Here is an 18,922-nt window from a genome sequence, read left to right as displayed (position 1 = left end):
CACACATCATATTACAGGTCAGAATGTCACAGGTATAAACTCTGGGGGTTTTAAGACCAGGCTACAGAGCTACAGACTATCTAGCTTGTAGGTAAGTTAAAAACTAGGTAGAAAAAGGTGAGCACAGGCTGACTGGCCCATCCAGGTCGGGTATGTTAAATCGTGTAATGTTAGAGCATTCCGTCAGTAATGTCACAAAACACATGCACACACACACACACACACGCAGACAGACACACACATACACACACAGACAGACACACAGACACACACACACATACATGCACAGACACACATACACACAGACAGACACACACACGCACACACACACATCACACATACATGCACAGACACACACACACACACATACACACAGACAGACACACACACGCACACACACACATCACACATACATGCACAGACATGCGCACACACAGACAGACACACACACGCACACACACACATCACACATACATGCACAGACACACATACACACAGACAGACACACACACGCACACACACACATCACACATACATGCACAGACACACACACACACACACACGCACAGGCAGACACACACAGACACACACATACACGCACAGACACACACGCACATACACACGCGCACACACACACACACACACGGTACCTTTAAGAGCCTGGATCCTCTCATTCTTTACTCTCTGCACCTCGTCTGTGATCTTGGTGATGATGAAGTTGGCGGACCGGCTGAGCTGGATGGACTCCACCAGCGTGTCCAGGCCTCGCGGGTTCTCTGCCAGGTAGTCCAGCAGCTTGCCCGTGCGCTTCCTGTGCGTGGTGCGGCAGCTGATCTCCTCAGCGTCCTCCCGCGACAGCACCTTCCGCGACCGCAGGTAATCAAAGTGCCGATCCGCTATGATCTTATCACACAGGTACGGTCTCAGCCGCTCCAGGACCTGGGGAAAGACCAGCGACACGTTTTAACACACAACACTGATATACACACGCTTTAACACACAGCACTGATATACACACGCTTTAACACACAGCACTGATATACACATGCTTTAACACACAGCACTGATATACACATGCTTTTACACACCGTATTGATATACACATGTTTTAACACACAACACTGATATACACATGCTTTAACACACAGCACTGATATACACATGCTTTTACACACCGTACTGATATACACATGTTTTAACACACAGCACTGATATACACATGCTTTAACACACAGCACTGATATACAAGCTTTTACACACAGCACTGATATACACATGCTTTAACACACAGCACTGATATACACATGCTTTTACACACCGTACTGATATACACATGCTTTAACACACAGCACTGATATACACATGCTTTTACACACAGCACTGATATACACATGCTTTAACACACAGCACTGATATACACATGCTTTTACACACAGCACTGATATACACATGCTTTTACACACAGTACTGATATACACATGCTTTTACACACCGTACTGATATACACATGCTTTAACACACAGCACTGATATACACATGCTTTAACACACAGCACTGATATACACATGCTTTTACACACCATACTGATATACACACGCTTTTACACACAGCACTGATATACACATGCTTTAACACACAGCACTGATATACACATGCTTTTACACACCGTACTGATATACACACGCTTTAACACACAGCACTGATATACACATGCTTTTACACACCGTACTGATATACACACGCTTTTACACACAGCACTGATATACACATGCTTTAACACACAGCACTGATATACACACGCTTTTACACACAGCACTGATATACACACGCTTTTACACACCGTACTGATATACACATGCTTTAACACACAGCACTGATATACACATGCTTTTACACACAGCACTGATATACACATGCTTTAACACACAGCACTGATATACACATGCTTTAACACACAGTACTGATATACACATGCTTTAACACACAGCACTGATATACACATGCTTTAACACACAGCACTGATATACACATGCTTTAACACACAGTACTGATATACACACGCTTTTACACACAGCACTGATATACACACGCTTTAACACACAGCACTGATATACACACGCTTTAACACACAGCACTGATATACACACGCTTTAACACACAGCACTGATATACACACGCTTTAACACACAGCACTGATATACACACGCTTTTACACACCGTACTGATATACACACGCTTTAACACACAGCACTGATATACACATGCTTTTACACACCGTACTGATATACACACGCTTTAACACACAGCACTGATATACACACGCTTTAACACACAGCACTGATATACACATGCTTTAACACACCGTACTGATATACACACGCTTTAACACACAGCACTGATATACACACGCTTTAACACACAGCACTGATATACACACGCTTTAACACACAGCACTGATATACACACGCTTTAACACACAGCACTGATATACACACGCTTTAACACACAGCACTGATATACACACGCTTTAACACACAGCACTGATATACACACGCTTTAACACACAGCACTGATATACACACGCTTTAACACACAGCACTGATATACACACGCTTTTACACACAGCACTGATATACACACGCTTTTACACACAGCACTGATATACACACGCTTTAACACACAGCACTGATATACACATGCTTTAACACACAGCACTGATATACACATGCTTTTACACACAGCACTGATATACACACGCTTTAACACACAGCACTGATATACACATGCTTTTACACACCGTACTGATATACACACGCTTTAACACACAGCACTGATATACACATGCTTTTACACACCGTACTGATATACACATGCTTTAACACACAGCACTGATATACACATGCTTTTACACACCGTACTGATATACACACGCTTTAACACACAGCACTGATATACACATGCTTTTACACACCGTACTGATATACACACGCTTTAACACACAGCACTGATATACACATGCTTTTACACACCGTACTGATATACACACGCTTTAACACACAGCACTGATATACACATGCTTTTACACACCGTACTGATATACACACGCTTTAACACACAGCACTGATATACACACGCTTTTACACACCGTACTGATATACACACGCTTTAACACACAGCACTGATATACACATGCTTTTACACACCGTACTGATATACACACGCTTTTACACACAGCACTGATATACACATGCTTTTACACACCGTACTGATATACACATGCTTTTACACACAGCACTGATATACACATGCTTTAACACACAGCACTGATATACACATGCTTTTACACACCGTACTGAAATACACACGCTTTAACACACAGCACTGATATACACACGCTTTTACACACAGTACTGATATACACACGCTTTAACACACAGCACTGATATACACATGCTTTAACACACATATACACATGCTTTAACACACAGCACTGATATACACACGCTTTAACACACAGCACTGATATACACACGCTTTAACACACAGCACTGATATACACACGCTTTAACACACAGCACTGATATACACACGCTTTTACACACAGTACTGATATACACACGCTTTAACACACAGCACTGATATACACATGCTTTTACACACCGTACTGATATACACACGCTTTTACACACAGCACTGATATACACACGCTTTAACACACAGCACTGATATACACATGCTTTAACACACAGCACTGATATACACACGCTTTAACACACAGCACTGATATACACATGCTTTTACACACCGTACTGATATACACACGCTTTAACACACAGCACTGATATACACACGCTTTAACACACAGCACTGATATACACATGCTTTAACACAGAGCACTGATATACACATGCTTTAACACACAGCACTGATATACACATGCTTTAACACACAGCACTGATATACACACGCTTTAACACACAGCACTGATATACACATGCTTTTACACACCGTACTGATATACACACGCTTTAACACACAGCACTGATATACACACGCTTTAACACACAGCACTGATATACACATGCTTTTACACACCGTACTGATATACACACGCTTTAACACACAGCACTGATATACACACGCTTTAACACACAGCACTGATATACACATGCTTTTACACACCGTACTGATATACACACGCTTTAACACACAGCACTGATATACACACGCTTTAACACACAGCACTGATATACACATGCTTTTACACACAGTACTGATATACACATACACGCTACAACATACAGTACTGATATACACACGCTTTAACACACAGCACTGATATACACATGCTTTTACACACCGTACTGATATACACACGCTTTAACACACAGCACTGATATACACACGCTTTTACACACAGCACTGATATACACACGCTTTTACACACAGCACTGATATACACACGCTTTAACACACAGCACTGATATACACATGCTTTAACACACAGCACTGATATACACATGCTTTTACACACAGCACTGATATACACACGCTTTAACACACAGCACTGATATACACATGCTTTTACACACCGTACTGATATACACATGCTTTAACACACAGCACTGATATACACATGCTTTTACACACCGTACTGATATACACATGCTTTAACACACAGCACTGATATACACATGCTTTTACACACCGTACTGATATACACACGCTTTAACACACAGCACTGATATACACATGCTTTTACACACCGTACTGATATACACACGCTTTAACACACAGCACTGATATACACATGCTTTTACACACCGTACTGATATACACACGCTTTAACACACAGCACTGATATACACATGCTTTTACACACCGTACTGATATACACACGCTTTAACACACAGCACTGATATACACACGCTTTTACACACCGTACTGATATACACACGCTTTAACACACAGCACTGATATACACATGCTTTTACACACCGTACTGATATACACACGCTTTTACACACAGCACTGATATACACATGCTTTTACACACCGTACTGATATACACATGCTTTTACACACAGCACTGATATACACATGCTTTAACACACAGCACTGATATACACATGCTTTTACACACCGTACTGAAATACACACGCTTTAACACACAGCACTGATATACACACGCTTTTACACACAGTACTGATATACACACGCTTTAACACACAGCACTGATATACACATGCTTTAACACACATATACACATGCTTTAACACACAGCACTGATATACACACGCTTTAACACACAGCACTGATATACACACGCTTTAACACACAGCACTGATATACACACGCTTTAACACACAGCACTGATATACACACGCTTTTACACACAGTACTGATATACACACGCTTTAACACACAGCACTGATATACACATGCTTTTACACACCGTACTGATATACACACGCTTTTACACACAGCACTGATATACACACGCTTTAACACACAGCACTGATATACACATGCTTTAACACACAGCACTGATATACACACGCTTTAACACACAGCACTGATATACACATGCTTTTACACACCGTACTGATATACACACGCTTTAACACACAGCACTGATATACACACGCTTTAACACACAGCACTGATATACACATGCTTTAACACAGAGCACTGATATACACATGCTTTAACACACAGCACTGATATACACATGCTTTAACACACAGCACTGATATACACACGCTTTAACACACAGCACTGATATACACATGCTTTTACACACCGTACTGATATACACACGCTTTAACACACAGCACTGATATACACACGCTTTAACACACAGCACTGATATACACATGCTTTTACACACCGTACTGATATACACACGCTTTAACACACAGCACTGATATACACACGCTTTAACACACAGCACTGATATACACATGCTTTTACACACCGTACTGATATACACACGCTTTAACACACAGCACTGATATACACACGCTTTAACACACAGCACTGATATACACATGCTTTTACACACAGTACTGATATACACATACACGCTACAACATACAGTACTGATATACACACGCTTTAACACACAGCACTGATATACACATGCTTTTACACACCGTACTGATATACACACGCTTTAACACACAGCACTGATATACACATGCTTTAACACACAGCACTGATATACACATGCTTTTACACACAGCACTGATATACACACGCTTTAACACACAGCACTGATATACACATGCTTTTACACACCGTACTGATATACACACGCTTTTACACACAGTACTGATATACACATGCTTTTACACACCGTACTGAAATACACATGCTTTTACACACAGTACTGATATACACATACACGCTACAACATACAGTACTGATATACACACACATTTACACACAGCACTGATATACACACGCTTTAACACACAGCACTGATATACACATGCTTTTACACACAGCACTGATATACACACGCTTTTACACACCGTACTGATATACACACGCTTTAACACACAGTACTGATATACACATGCTTTTACACACCGTACTGAAATACACATGCTTTTACACACAGTACTGATATACACATACACGCTACAACATACAGTACTGATATACACACACATTTACACACAGTACTGATATACACATGCTTTTACAAACAGCACTGATATACACACATGCTTTTACACACCATACTGATATACACACGCTTTTACAAACAGTACTGATATACACATACATGCTACAACATACATTACTGATATATACACACGCTTTTACACACAGCACTGATATACACATGCTTTTACACACCGTACTGATATACACACGCTTTTACACACAGTACTGATATACACATGCTTTTACACACCGTACTGAAATACACATGCTTTTACACACAGTACTGATATACACATACACGCTACAACATACAGTACTGATATACACACACATTTACACACAGTACTGATATACACATGCTTTTACAAACAGCACTGATATACACACATGCTTTTACACACCATACTGATATACACACGCTTTTACACACAGTACTGATATACACATACATGCTACAACATACATTACTGATATATACACATGTTTTTACACACAGTACTGATATACACATGCTTTTACACACAGTATTGATGTACACATACACGCTACAACATACAGTACTGATATATACACGCTTTTACACACAGTACTGATATACACACATGTTTACACACAGTACTGATATACACATGCTTTTACACACAGTACTGATATAGACATGCTTTTACACACAGTACTGATAGACACGCTTTTACACACCATACTGATATACACATGCTTTTACACACAGTATTGATATACGCATACATGCTACAACATACAGTACTGATATATACACGCTTTTACACACAGAACTGATATACACACGCTTTTACACACAGAACTGATATACACACGCTTTTACACACAGTACTGATATACACACGCTTTTACACACAGAACTGATATACACACGCTTTTACACACAATACTTATATAGACACGCTTTTACACACAGTACTGATATAGACACGCTTTTACACACCATACTGATATACCCACACTTTTACACACAGTACTAATATGCACATGCTTTTACACACAGTATTGATATACACATACACGCTACAACATACAGTACTGATATACACACACTTTTACACGCAGTGCTGATATACACATACATGCTACAACATACAGTACTGATATACACACATGCTTTTACACACAGTACTGATATACACACGCTTTTACACACAGCACTGATATACACACATGCTTTTACACACCATACTGATATACAAGCTTTTACACACAGTACTGATATACACATACATGCTACAACATACAGTACTGATATACACAATGCTTTTACACACAGTACTGATATACACACATATTTACACACAGTACTGATATACACATGCTTTTACACACCGTACTGATATACACAGACACACTTTTACACACAGTATTGATTGCTCTCTAAGACTTCTTCAAACGGTTGATTGAGATACCTTCACCCCTGCCCTGTGGAGATCGTTTGTGGTGTCACTGACTGCCCTGTGGAGATTGTTTGTGGTGTCACTGACTGCCCTGTGGAGATTGTTTGTGATGTCACTGACTGCCCTGTGGAGATCGTTTGTGATGTCACTGACTGATGTTTGGGGGGGGGGGGGGTTTGCTCGGTCGACCTGTTCGATGTCTGTTGCTCAGTTTTTTTCTTTTTCAGGACATTCCAATTTGTTGTACAATCTATGGCTCCGAATTTCCCTCTTTTCTAAGCTTCAAAATGGCTTGCTTTTCCCAAAAAGACACACACACAAACACACAGTACTGATATACATACATACACAGACAGTGCCGTACACACACACACACACTGCAGTACTGGCACACACACACACACACAGTGCAGTACTGACACACACACACACACACACACACACAGTGCAGTACTGACACACACACACACACACAGTGCAGTACTGACACACACACACACACAGGAGTACTGACACACACACACACACAGGAGTACTCACACACACACACACACACAGTGCAGTACTGACACACACACAGTGCAGTACTGACACACACACACACACACAGAGGAGTACTCACTCACACACACATACACACACACACACACACAGAGGAGTACTGACACACACACACACACACAGTGCAGTACTGACACACACACACACAGGAGTACTGACACACACACACACACACAGTGCAGTACTGACACACACACAGTGCAGTACTGACACACACACACACACACACACACACACAGAGGAGTACTGACACACACACACACACACACACACACACACAGAGGAGTACTTCGCGAGGATGAGTTGTAACAGGCACAAGGACTTGGGCGTGGGGGAGATTTCCCCTTCTGGAACTCTGGAATTACAATCTGCAGTTTTTTTTATTTACGGGGATACGTGTTTGTGCTTGTGCTTGGGCATCGTCATCTCACCTTGATCTGGAACCAAATACTGTAGTAAATTTTATCAAACTTGCTGGTAATGCAGGTTATAAATAAAGCGTGCCATGCAGGCGTGGACTGTGGCATTCAGGCACAACCCTTCCATCACAAGCTGCAAGGCAGCAACTGAAGGAATAGACAGGAATAGAACCTGTCTGTGGGTGTGAGTGAAAAGGGATGCATACACAGACACCCTCTGAAGCCAGGACGATCCCAACCTCGCACAGACAGATGAGAGACAGGAGCCCACGTTTTTTGGAGTGATGTTTGCATCTATTATTGGGAAGATTAGTATCTGGGAAAGCAAGGACTCCAGTTTTACAGATGATTATCCATTATACTTTCAATAAATATAGTCAATGGTGTTAATTACGACGTTTTGCTGTTCTTATTATCGCATTGTAACAGTGGAAAAATGTAAGCTATAGCTATTAGTATTACGAAATCAAAAGTTTAAGGCGACCATTTAATTGCGGTATAGAGTGTGGCACGAGAGCAGTAGGACGTTCCGGCGCACACACACACACACACACACACACCAAGTGGGCCCAGCGCACAAGCGCGTGCAAAAAAAACGCTTTTCTTAGCCACTTTATGAGCCTCGTTTAGATTTTTTCCCGTTTTAGAAACTTTTCCTCCACATTGAACCGCGTCGATCGGGACAAACGGCCAACTTCTCACCTCCTTTTTTATTTCGGCCATCTCATCTTCCGTCAGGTGCGGCGTGTCCATCGCGATCCAGTCCGAGTCGCCTCTTCCGGGGTGTTTAATAAGCCAGTAGACGAGGTTTTGCGCTTCCGCGAGTTTCCAATATTAACCCACCTCTGAGCGAAGGCCAGCACCTATTCTTTGGCCGTACTGTTGATCGTTTCAAAGTTTTGTGTCACAGTTTATTAGGTCATACTACGGTGCTCGCTGTTCCACATTAACTCATCGCATTTCAATGGGAGAAGTCGGCTGCTCTAGGTTACTTCCTGGTTGCTCTAGTGGGAGTGACGTGAGTTGAAGTTATTAGTTGTGACTAAGTAAAAGGGGATTTTCACATATCGGTAAGAGGAACTACTGCTGTACGCCGGTACACGAGCACGATTATAATACAATACAGCACTGCTTTCTGTCTTTTGGGCGTGGGAGTGACAGATAATGTAATTTCCCCATGCATTCAGACTGCAATGTACAATTGATGCCTCTCATTCACCCATTCTCGCACACACAACAAAGGGCGACTGGGGGTTAGACAAACTACCGATCAGCTTGTTGGGACAAATTGGGAGTTAGGTGTCTTGCTCAGGGACACTTTGACACACCCAGGGCGGGTGATTGAACCGGGGACCACTCTTTCCTCCAGTGCTAATGCCGCCCATTATATGGAAGTCAGACCATATAAAATGTCAGGTAGCCACGGGGAAGAAACATCGTAATTATTTTGTTTTATAAAGAAACGGCGTTGGCCTTTGTGATCTATTTTGTATGTAAAACATCACGGCAGAATCAACACACTCCCAAAAATCTGTGTAACAATATACACTCAGTGAGCACTTTTAGGTATTTTACTTATTTTTAAGTCACTTGGATCACATTATTTCCCCATTCTGATGGTTGATGTGAACATTAACTGAAGCTCCTTACCCATATCTACATGTTTGCATGCATTGAACTGCTGCCACACAATTGGCTGATTAGATAATCCAATAAATAAGTAGGTGTGATAAAGTAAAATTCCTAATAAAGTGCTTGGTGAGTGTATTTGTTTGTGTTGGGGTGAGATTGGGGGGGGGGGGGGTAACCCCCCTGCAGACACTGTGGCCCTCCAGGACTGGAGTTAAACCTGCAGACACTGCGGCCCTCCAGGACTGGAGTTAAACCTGCAGACACAGCGCCCCCTCCAGGACTGGCGTTAAACCTGCAGACACAGCGCCCCCTCCAGGACTGGAGTTAAACCTGCAGACACTGCGGCCCTCCAGGACTGGAGTTAAACCTGCAGACACAGCGCCCCCTCCAGGACTGGAGTTAAACCTGCAGACACAGCACCCCCTCCAGGACTGGAGTTAAACCTGCAGACACAGCGCCCCCTCCAGGACTGGAGTTAAACCCGCAGACACAGCACCCCCTCCAGGACTGGAGTTAAACCTGCAGACACAGCGCCCCCTCCAGGACTGGAGTTAAACCTGCAGACACAGCACCCCCTCCAGGACTGGAGTTAAACCTGCAGACACAGCACCCCCTCCAGGACTGGAGTTAAACCTGCAGACACAGCACCCCCTCCAGGACTGTAAAGGTGTTTAAAACACAGTGAACACTGCAGGGGGGCGATGTAAAGATGTATTTTATTCACAATTTCAGAATCTAAAAGATCAATCTGGCCAGCAGGGGAACATAAAAACAAAGACATTGAAGACTACATTCAGTTTGTTGATGGACTGCTTCTGCATCATAGACGACTGCTGGGTTTCGTACCGCACTACAGCAGAACCACTGGCAGAAAATACTGATGAGAAACTTTGCGTAACTTTAAAATGTAACTTCTGCTGAAATGACATTTTAAAGTGTCTTCTCCATCTCCCCCACTCAGACTCCCTCTTCATCTCCTCGGATTTCTCCTTCCTCCAGTTCCTCCTCCTTCTCCTCCTCCTCATCATCATCATCGCCGTCGCAGCGTGATGTCACACTCGCCCCCTTGTCTCCACGCCAGGTCAGCCGTGTTGCCGTGGTAACCCTGGGAGCAGCCCCGGACTCTGGGGGGAGAGAGACGATTGGAGGGCAGAGCTGTCCGTCAGTCCGTCTCTCAGCCCGCCGGAACATTCCGCCACGCAGGAAGCTGATTTCATTTACTGATGCAGTTCATGAAGGAGGCAATGAGCACGCGCGCACGCACACACGCACGCACGCACGCACGCACGCACGCACGCACGCACACACACACACACACGCGCGCGCGCACACAGAGCAGCTACCTGGTGTGAGCAGTGTGTAGTTGTGGCAGTGATCTTGCAGGGCGATGTGGAACTCTGGGTACTCCACCACCATCTTGAACCGCAGGTTCTCCCTCAGGCTCTTCTGCAGGTCCAACTCGTGATACCTCCCCCCAGAACCAAACCGGCTATGACCCAACACTGTAAAACCCCGTAACCCAGCACTACAAACCCCATAACCCAGCAGTACATACCCCATAACCCAGCACTACAAACCCCATAACCCAGCACTACAAACCCCATAACCCAGCACTACAAAACATCCAAACTCAGTCCTGGGGGCTCCCTGTGTATTCTGTTTTTTGTGCCAGAATTTTAACAAGCTGTTAAAGTTTCTTATTTGCAGAGGGATTATTTACCTTCTTAAGCCACGTTTCCTCAGGCATTATCATGAAGAATAAAACTCCTGTGTTTCTATTGTGCGTAATTGCAAATAATTACATCAAAAGAGGTCACATTTTTTAATCAAATGTTAGACTGAGGTCAATCAATGGGCTCCTAATTAGGTTGCTGGACACTAGTTTAATTTTTCACAATGCAGGTTTGGCAGGATAGTAATTTCACCAGAGAAGAGCATATTGATTCACCAGTCTTTAGTTAAAAATAAGTTGCTTTTTTTATGTAATACGTAAAAAAAATATGCAATATTGCAACACAATATGAACATGGCAATGTTATTCCTCGTGGCCGTGTCTTACATAACGTGGTGTAAGAGGGTAAATAATTCTGGGATTGCAATTGAGGTTGGAACAAAAATCAGCATACACAGGGGGAACCACATATTTAGATATTTACATATCTTTATTAAAATTCATTGATTATACAAGTCTAGTTTCTACACTAAACTAGTGCGCACATTTTAACCATGTTCACTCTCATTGTCTTATGGCAAAGTGCTCCCATGGCTTAAAGAGGGCTGTTTAAATGATGTGGTGAATATAGTGCCCTCTGGTGGGCATTAGGAGCAGGTGGCACTGCAGGACCTACCTGGTGCAGGTGGAGTTGCTCTTGGCCGCTCTCATGAACACCTTGACGTGGTCTGGAGGGGCGCGCACGTACGCTGCCAATCTGAACCGGGAGAGAAGGGCAGCGCGTCACATGATCACATCACACCCAATTCAGAGTGGCACACGCACACGCACACGCACACACGCACGCACGTCACAGGCAGACGGACACACACGCACACGCGCACGCGCACACGCACACGCACACGCACACGCACACGCACGCACGCACGCACGCAGGCAGCGCGTCAGTCACACGTCACAGGCAGATGGACACACACACACGCAGGCAGGCAGATGGACACACACACACGCAGGCAGGCAGATGGACACACACACACACGCAGGCAGGCAGACGGACACACACACGCACGCAGGCAGGCAGACGGACACACACACGCACGCAGGCAGGCAGACGGACGGAATGCTGCAGCCCATCTGGTATTCAATGTTCCCAGACATTCACATGTCACCCCCCTGCTCAGCAACCTCCACTGGCTGCCTGTTATGGCTCGCATCAAATTTAAAACTTTGGTGCTCGCATACCAGGCAGTTAAAGGATCAGCCCCTGTATATATTCAATCCCTTATCAAGACCTATACACCAACAAGACCCCTCCGTTCTGCCACTTCGTGCCGTCTGGCACCTCCCCCTCGCCACACCTGCACTTCACGCTCACGACTGCTGTCTGTCCTGGTCCCATGGTGGTGGAATAACCTCCCGGTGGATGTCAGAACGGCAAAGTCTCTGACCTCCTTCAAGCGCAGACTGAAGACCCATCTCTTCAGGCTACACCTTTCCCTCCCCAACTCACAATCACTGTGATTAGCCTTAGACCGTAATGGCACTTATGTATAGATATCGTTACTAGGTATTGTTGTTTTTATTGGCTGTTGTATTGTTGTATTCTAGACGGACACACGCAGGCAGACGGACACACACACGCAGGCAGACGGACACACACACAGGCAGACGGACACACACACAGGCAGACGGACACACACACACAGGCAGACGGACACACACACACAGGCAGACGGACACACACACACAGGCAGACGGACACACACACACAGGCAGACGGACACACACACACAGGCAGACGGACACACACACACAGGCAGACGGACACACACACAGGCAGACGGGCACACACACAGGCAGACGGGCACACACACAGGCAGACGGGCACACACACAGGCAGACGGGCACACACACAGGCAGACGGGCACACACACAGGCAGACGGGCACACACACAGGCAGACGGACACACACACAGGCAGACGGACACACACACAGGCAGACGGACATACACACACAGGCAGACGGACACACACACACAGGCAGACGGACACACACACACAGGCAGACGGACACACACACACAGGCAGACGGACACACACACACAGGCAGACGGACACACACACACAGGCAGACGGACACACACACAGGCAGACGGACACACACACAGGCAGACGGGCACACACACAGGCAGACGGGCACACACACAGGCAGACGGGCACACACACAGGCAGACGGGCACACACACAGGCAGACGGACACACACACAGGCAGACGGGCACACACACAGGCAGACGGGCACACACACAGGCAGACGGACACACACACAGGCAGACGGACACACACACAGGCAGACGGACACACACACAGGCAGACGGACATACACACACAGGCAGACGGACACACACACACAGGCAGACGGACACACACACACAGGCAGACGGACACACACACACAGGCAGACGGACACACACACACAGGCAGACGGACACACACACACAGGCAGACGGACACACACACAGGCAGACGGACACACACACAGGCAGACGGGCACACACACAGGCAGACGGGCACACACACAGGCAGACGGGCACACACACAGGCAGACGGGCAGACACACAGGCAGACGGGCACACACACAGGCAGACGGGCACACACACAGGCAGACGGGCACACACACAGGCAGACGGACACACACACAGGCAGACGGGCACACACACAGGCAGACGGGCACACACACAGGCAGACGGGCACACACACAGGCAGACGGGCACACACACAGGCAGACGGGCACACACACAGGCAGACGGGCACACACACAGGCAGACGGGCACACACACAGGCAGACGGGCACACACACAGGCAGACGGACACACACACAGGCAGACGGACACACACACAGGCAGACGGGCACACACACAGGCAGACGGACACACACACAGGCAGACGGGCACACACACAGGCAGACGGACACACACACAGGCAGACGGGCACACACACAGGCAGACGGACACACACACAGGCAGACGGACACACACACAGGCAGACGGACACACACACAGGCAGACGGACACACACACAGGCAGACGGGCACACACACACACGCAGGCAGCCTGTGTGGCGGTGGTCCCGTACCTCTGTCGTGTGATTGGCTTAGACTCTGTGGGGTGGGTGTAGGGGTTGTACCTCTGTCGTGTGATTGGCTCAGACTCTGTGGGGTGGGTGTAGGGGTCGTACCTCTGTCGTGTGATTGGCTCAGACTCTGTGGGGTGGATGTAGGGGTCAAGGACCTGCTGGAGGGTGCGGTCATCTGGGACTCTGAAACACAGACTGACGTCTCAACAGCCAATCCTAGAGCAGTGCAACGTCTGACCAGCCAATCCCACGTTACGACACCCAATCCCCCCCCCCCCCCCCTCGGGACATCAGCCCCGGGCCAGCCGATTCCACCCCCCCCCCCCCTTACCTGCGCTGGGTGAACTCTGCAGTGCTCTGAGGGAACAGGAGCTTCAGGTGCCAGAAGAACTGATCCGCCCTGCAGGCCAGAGAGGGTATGGCAGTTCACCCAAAACTTCAATTAAAGTGTTTCCACTTTCGCTGAGATGTGTTTCTAGATTTTAAATGCATTAAATACAAGCAGAAGTGGAAAAATGAGCATACTTTGTGTGGAAGTACGTGGAGTTTTCACATCTCCTGGAGAAACCAGGAGGAAGCAGTTTCAGCTGCAGGTTAAATTTGTACGCTTTCCGCACCAGCGTCTTCGCCTGCAGGCACACACCATGGGGGGACAGAGATATTACAACAAAGAGAGATACACCTCAGAGAGGGAAGTCAAAGATGCTACAACAAAGAGAGATACACCTCAGAGAGGGAAGTCAAAGATGCTACAACAAAGAGAGATACACCTCAGAGAGGGAAGTCAAAGATGCTACAACAAAGAGAGATACACCTCAGAGAGGGAAGTCAAAGATGCTACAACAAAGAGAGATACACCTCAGAGAGGGAAGTCAAAGATGCTACAACAAAGAGAGATACACCTCAGAGAGGGAAGTCAAAGATGCTACAACAAAGAGAGATACACCTCAGAGAGGGAAGTCAAAGATGCTACAACAAAGAGAGATACACCTCAGAGCGGGAAGTCAAAGATGCTACAACAAAGAGAGATACACCTCAGAGAGGGAAGTCAAAGATGCTACAACAAAGAGAGATACACCAGAGGACCAGATCAGACATGTTATCATAAGGAGACAGACACCAAAGATGGCATGTGAGTTGCTGGAAATGGAAAGAGAAGACTTAAAATTGTATAAGCAAATCTGGTTACACTTTGTTAAAAAAGGCTTTTTAAGCACAAACGGACTAATAAATGAAATGGTGTTACACTAATTACACGGTGTCCTGCTGACTGGTATTCAGTGCGGACGGACTGACTCACGCGTTTGTTGGTGCGAGGCCGCAGGATTAAGGGGTCCCTGTGTGTGCCGTCGGCCATGCGGCTGGCGTCTTCCAGAAATCTGTAATCTGGACACAGACGGGACACCACGGGATACACAGGATTCACATGAAGGCCATTCATCTGTAATCTGGACACCATGGGATACGCACGGTCATCCAGCAATGCTGCCTTTTCCTACCCTACGTGTACCTAACTGCTTAGTTTACTTAAAAGCTAAATAGAATCCAGCACAGTATCAAGCCTGGTCTTTAAAAAACCCCAACGTTTTAGCCTCCACTACATGTCCTGGCAAGCTATTCTACACACTGATGACTGTGTGGGGAAAAAAATTACTTTGTAATATCTGAGCAGAATGTATCCTTCCCAAATTTCCATTTGTGTTCCAACTCACCCTGAAGAATCACCTGTAGTTCACTTTAAATCCTTAAATTAAAAACCTCCCTAAATCCTCAGCCATGAGGCAATTACACAGCAAGCAGCTTTAAAGCAGGGGTGCACAACAAGGGCAGGTCCGTTTCAGGATTTTGTGCCGACGTCTGCTAGTAATTACTTGATTAGCTCAATCGTAACTTGATCTGACATTTGTATAAGAACAAGCTACAGCTGCAGACTGCAAGTGTAACCAAGAGATTATACTGAGTCAAGTACAGGAGTGAACCAGCGTAGGTTATACAGCTGAAAGAAAACTTAAAGGTTACTTTTTGGAACGAACACCAGCACACAGACCAGCCCTCCAGGACTGGAGTGCACCTATGCTTTAAAGGGGGTAACTTAAACAACCGCTGTGTGTGTCCGATCTCACCGCTGAGGAGGTTAATTTCGTCAAACTTGGAGAGGGGCACGAAAGCGGTCTTATCGCGGACCCCGCTGCATCCAGACTCCGATTTGTGCCTCTTCACACAGGGAAGGCTGGAAAACCGAAGACAAATCGCACTTAAAATTCTCCGATTCAAAACAAATGCAAAAGGTCCTGCGACCGCTGATTGGTTTGATCAAACAATATTTTAATTTAGCAACAAACTAGATGGTTGTTGATTGCCATGTTGTGTGCGCAGACCTTAGTCCTGATTTGATCTCACCTGCATGAATGTTTCAAACACCGAGGACACCGATATCTGGCTTCTTCTGTGCCGCATGTTCCACAGCTGTTAAACACAAACCATACCTGCATTAATGCGTCTTATTCTTGTCCGTTTGCTCGGTCATGGTCAGCAACCTTGCTTAGAGGGCGTAGCACCTAACATTAGACCGACTACCAAGCCGTTGATTCATCTAACAGATCTTACCAATAATGACGCCAAGTAGAAATATGTAAGCATATAGCTGGTCTCGCAACTTGACAAGAGTACAGAGGAAATAACTGAAGCTAAATTAGTTAGCTACCTATGCAGATAGCCATCGACCTGGCTGTGCTCAGCTGTAGCTATAGCCCAGTATAAGATAGAAAAAGCGCTAATTCACTTACTTCGCCAATGATAATTTTCTTTTCTTTACTTGTGCTTCTTCTACAGAATCGTCATGTTCACTTTTGGAAACCAATAAGCTTTCCATCGTTAGCACACTGACAGAAAAATCCACAAATTCAGTAACTTCACCGCCTCCACGTTACTGTCGCTAACCCAAACGCCAAACAGCAGCATGCGCTCACGTGGACATGCTGCCGTATTTCAGTTTAGCTTGAGCTTTGCGACAGGACGCAGCTTATTAGAGCCACTGTGTCTGTAACAGCACCGCCATGATATCGGTTTAAATGCTAAAATATGGTTTGTTGAGCAATTGAGCTTTGGAAGGCAGAATAGTTGAGATATTGTGTTAACCTTTCACCATCACCACTGACCAGTGTGCGATTGGAAACGAATGGTTGTTTATCAGAACTTCAGCAGTGTGTGCAAGTTCATAATTACAACATTCACAAGAAAACCTAGACTAGTCCCCCAAAGGTTTTATTGCCACATCCCTGATTACTCGTTGCCATTTCACGAGTTTTGTTTTGAAACCAGTGGTTTGTCTCATGAATGGGGCTCCTGTGAGGGATTTGTCTTTGACAGTTTAACCCTCTCAGTCCCAAGCCCCATAAAGCCCTTG

At 45.5% G+C, this 18,922-nt stretch overlaps 2 protein-coding genes across 4 annotated transcripts in view; both read right to left on the bottom strand.

The window, feature by feature from the left end:
* The window catches only part of bcl10 (BCL10 immune signaling adaptor), a 13,619-nt gene extending 3,487 nt beyond the window's left edge, over positions 1-10,132 (bottom strand). The window contains exons 1-2 of the mRNA XM_061243320.1: positions 9,782-10,132; positions 651-939 (exon numbers count right to left, since the gene is read on the bottom strand). Coding sequence (XP_061099304.1) covers positions 651-939; positions 9,782-9,832 — 340 coding nt within the window. The 5' untranslated portion in view covers positions 9,833-10,132. The remainder of the gene's footprint in view (positions 1-650; positions 940-9,781) is intronic.
* A 1,276-nt stretch (positions 10,133-11,408) lies between these two features.
* znhit6 (zinc finger HIT-type containing 6) lies at positions 11,409-18,546 on the bottom strand. Of its 3 annotated transcripts, none has more exons than XM_061243221.1 (10): positions 18,303-18,546; positions 17,917-17,982; positions 17,640-17,746; positions 16,817-16,902; positions 16,042-16,145; positions 15,848-15,916; positions 15,517-15,699; positions 13,060-13,140; positions 12,055-12,179; positions 11,409-11,835 (listed from the first exon to the last, which is right to left on the bottom strand). In XM_061243221.1, exons 1-10 carry the CDS (start codon positions 18,386-18,388, stop codon positions 11,669-11,671), a joined length of 1,074 nt encoding a protein of 357 aa, XP_061099205.1. In that variant the 5' UTR covers positions 18,389-18,546; the 3' UTR covers positions 11,409-11,668. The 3 variants fall into 3 exon arrangements, with proteins under 3 accessions (XP_061099205.1, XP_061099206.1, XP_061099207.1); XM_061243222.1 differs by having other exon boundaries at positions 15,568-15,699; positions 18,303-18,544; XM_061243223.1 differs by having other exon boundaries at positions 15,619-15,699; positions 18,303-18,540.
* Positions 18,547-18,922: the final 376 nt, after the last annotated feature.

This window comes from Conger conger, chromosome 5 (assembly GCF_963514075.1).
Source record: "Conger conger chromosome 5, fConCon1.1, whole genome shotgun sequence".
NCBI classification, from domain to species: domain Eukaryota; kingdom Metazoa; phylum Chordata; class Actinopteri; order Anguilliformes; family Congridae; genus Conger; species Conger conger.
Note: the sequence above shows the minus strand (reverse complement) of the source record. Positions and strands in the feature narration are given on the sequence as shown.

Coding starts and splice junctions, on each gene's coding strand:
- znhit6 (XM_061243221.1), bottom strand. CDS start 18,388: ATGGAAAGCTTATTGGTTTCCAAAAGTGAACATGACGATTCTGTAGAA. Junction 17,983..18,302: donor AGAAAATTATCATTGGCGAA/GTAAGTGAATTA, acceptor TGTGTTTAACAG/CTGTGGAACATGCGGCACAG. Junction 16,146..16,816: donor GGCCTCGCACCAACAAACGC/GTGAGTCAGTCC, acceptor GTGTGCCTGCAG/GCGAAGACGCTGGTGCGGAA.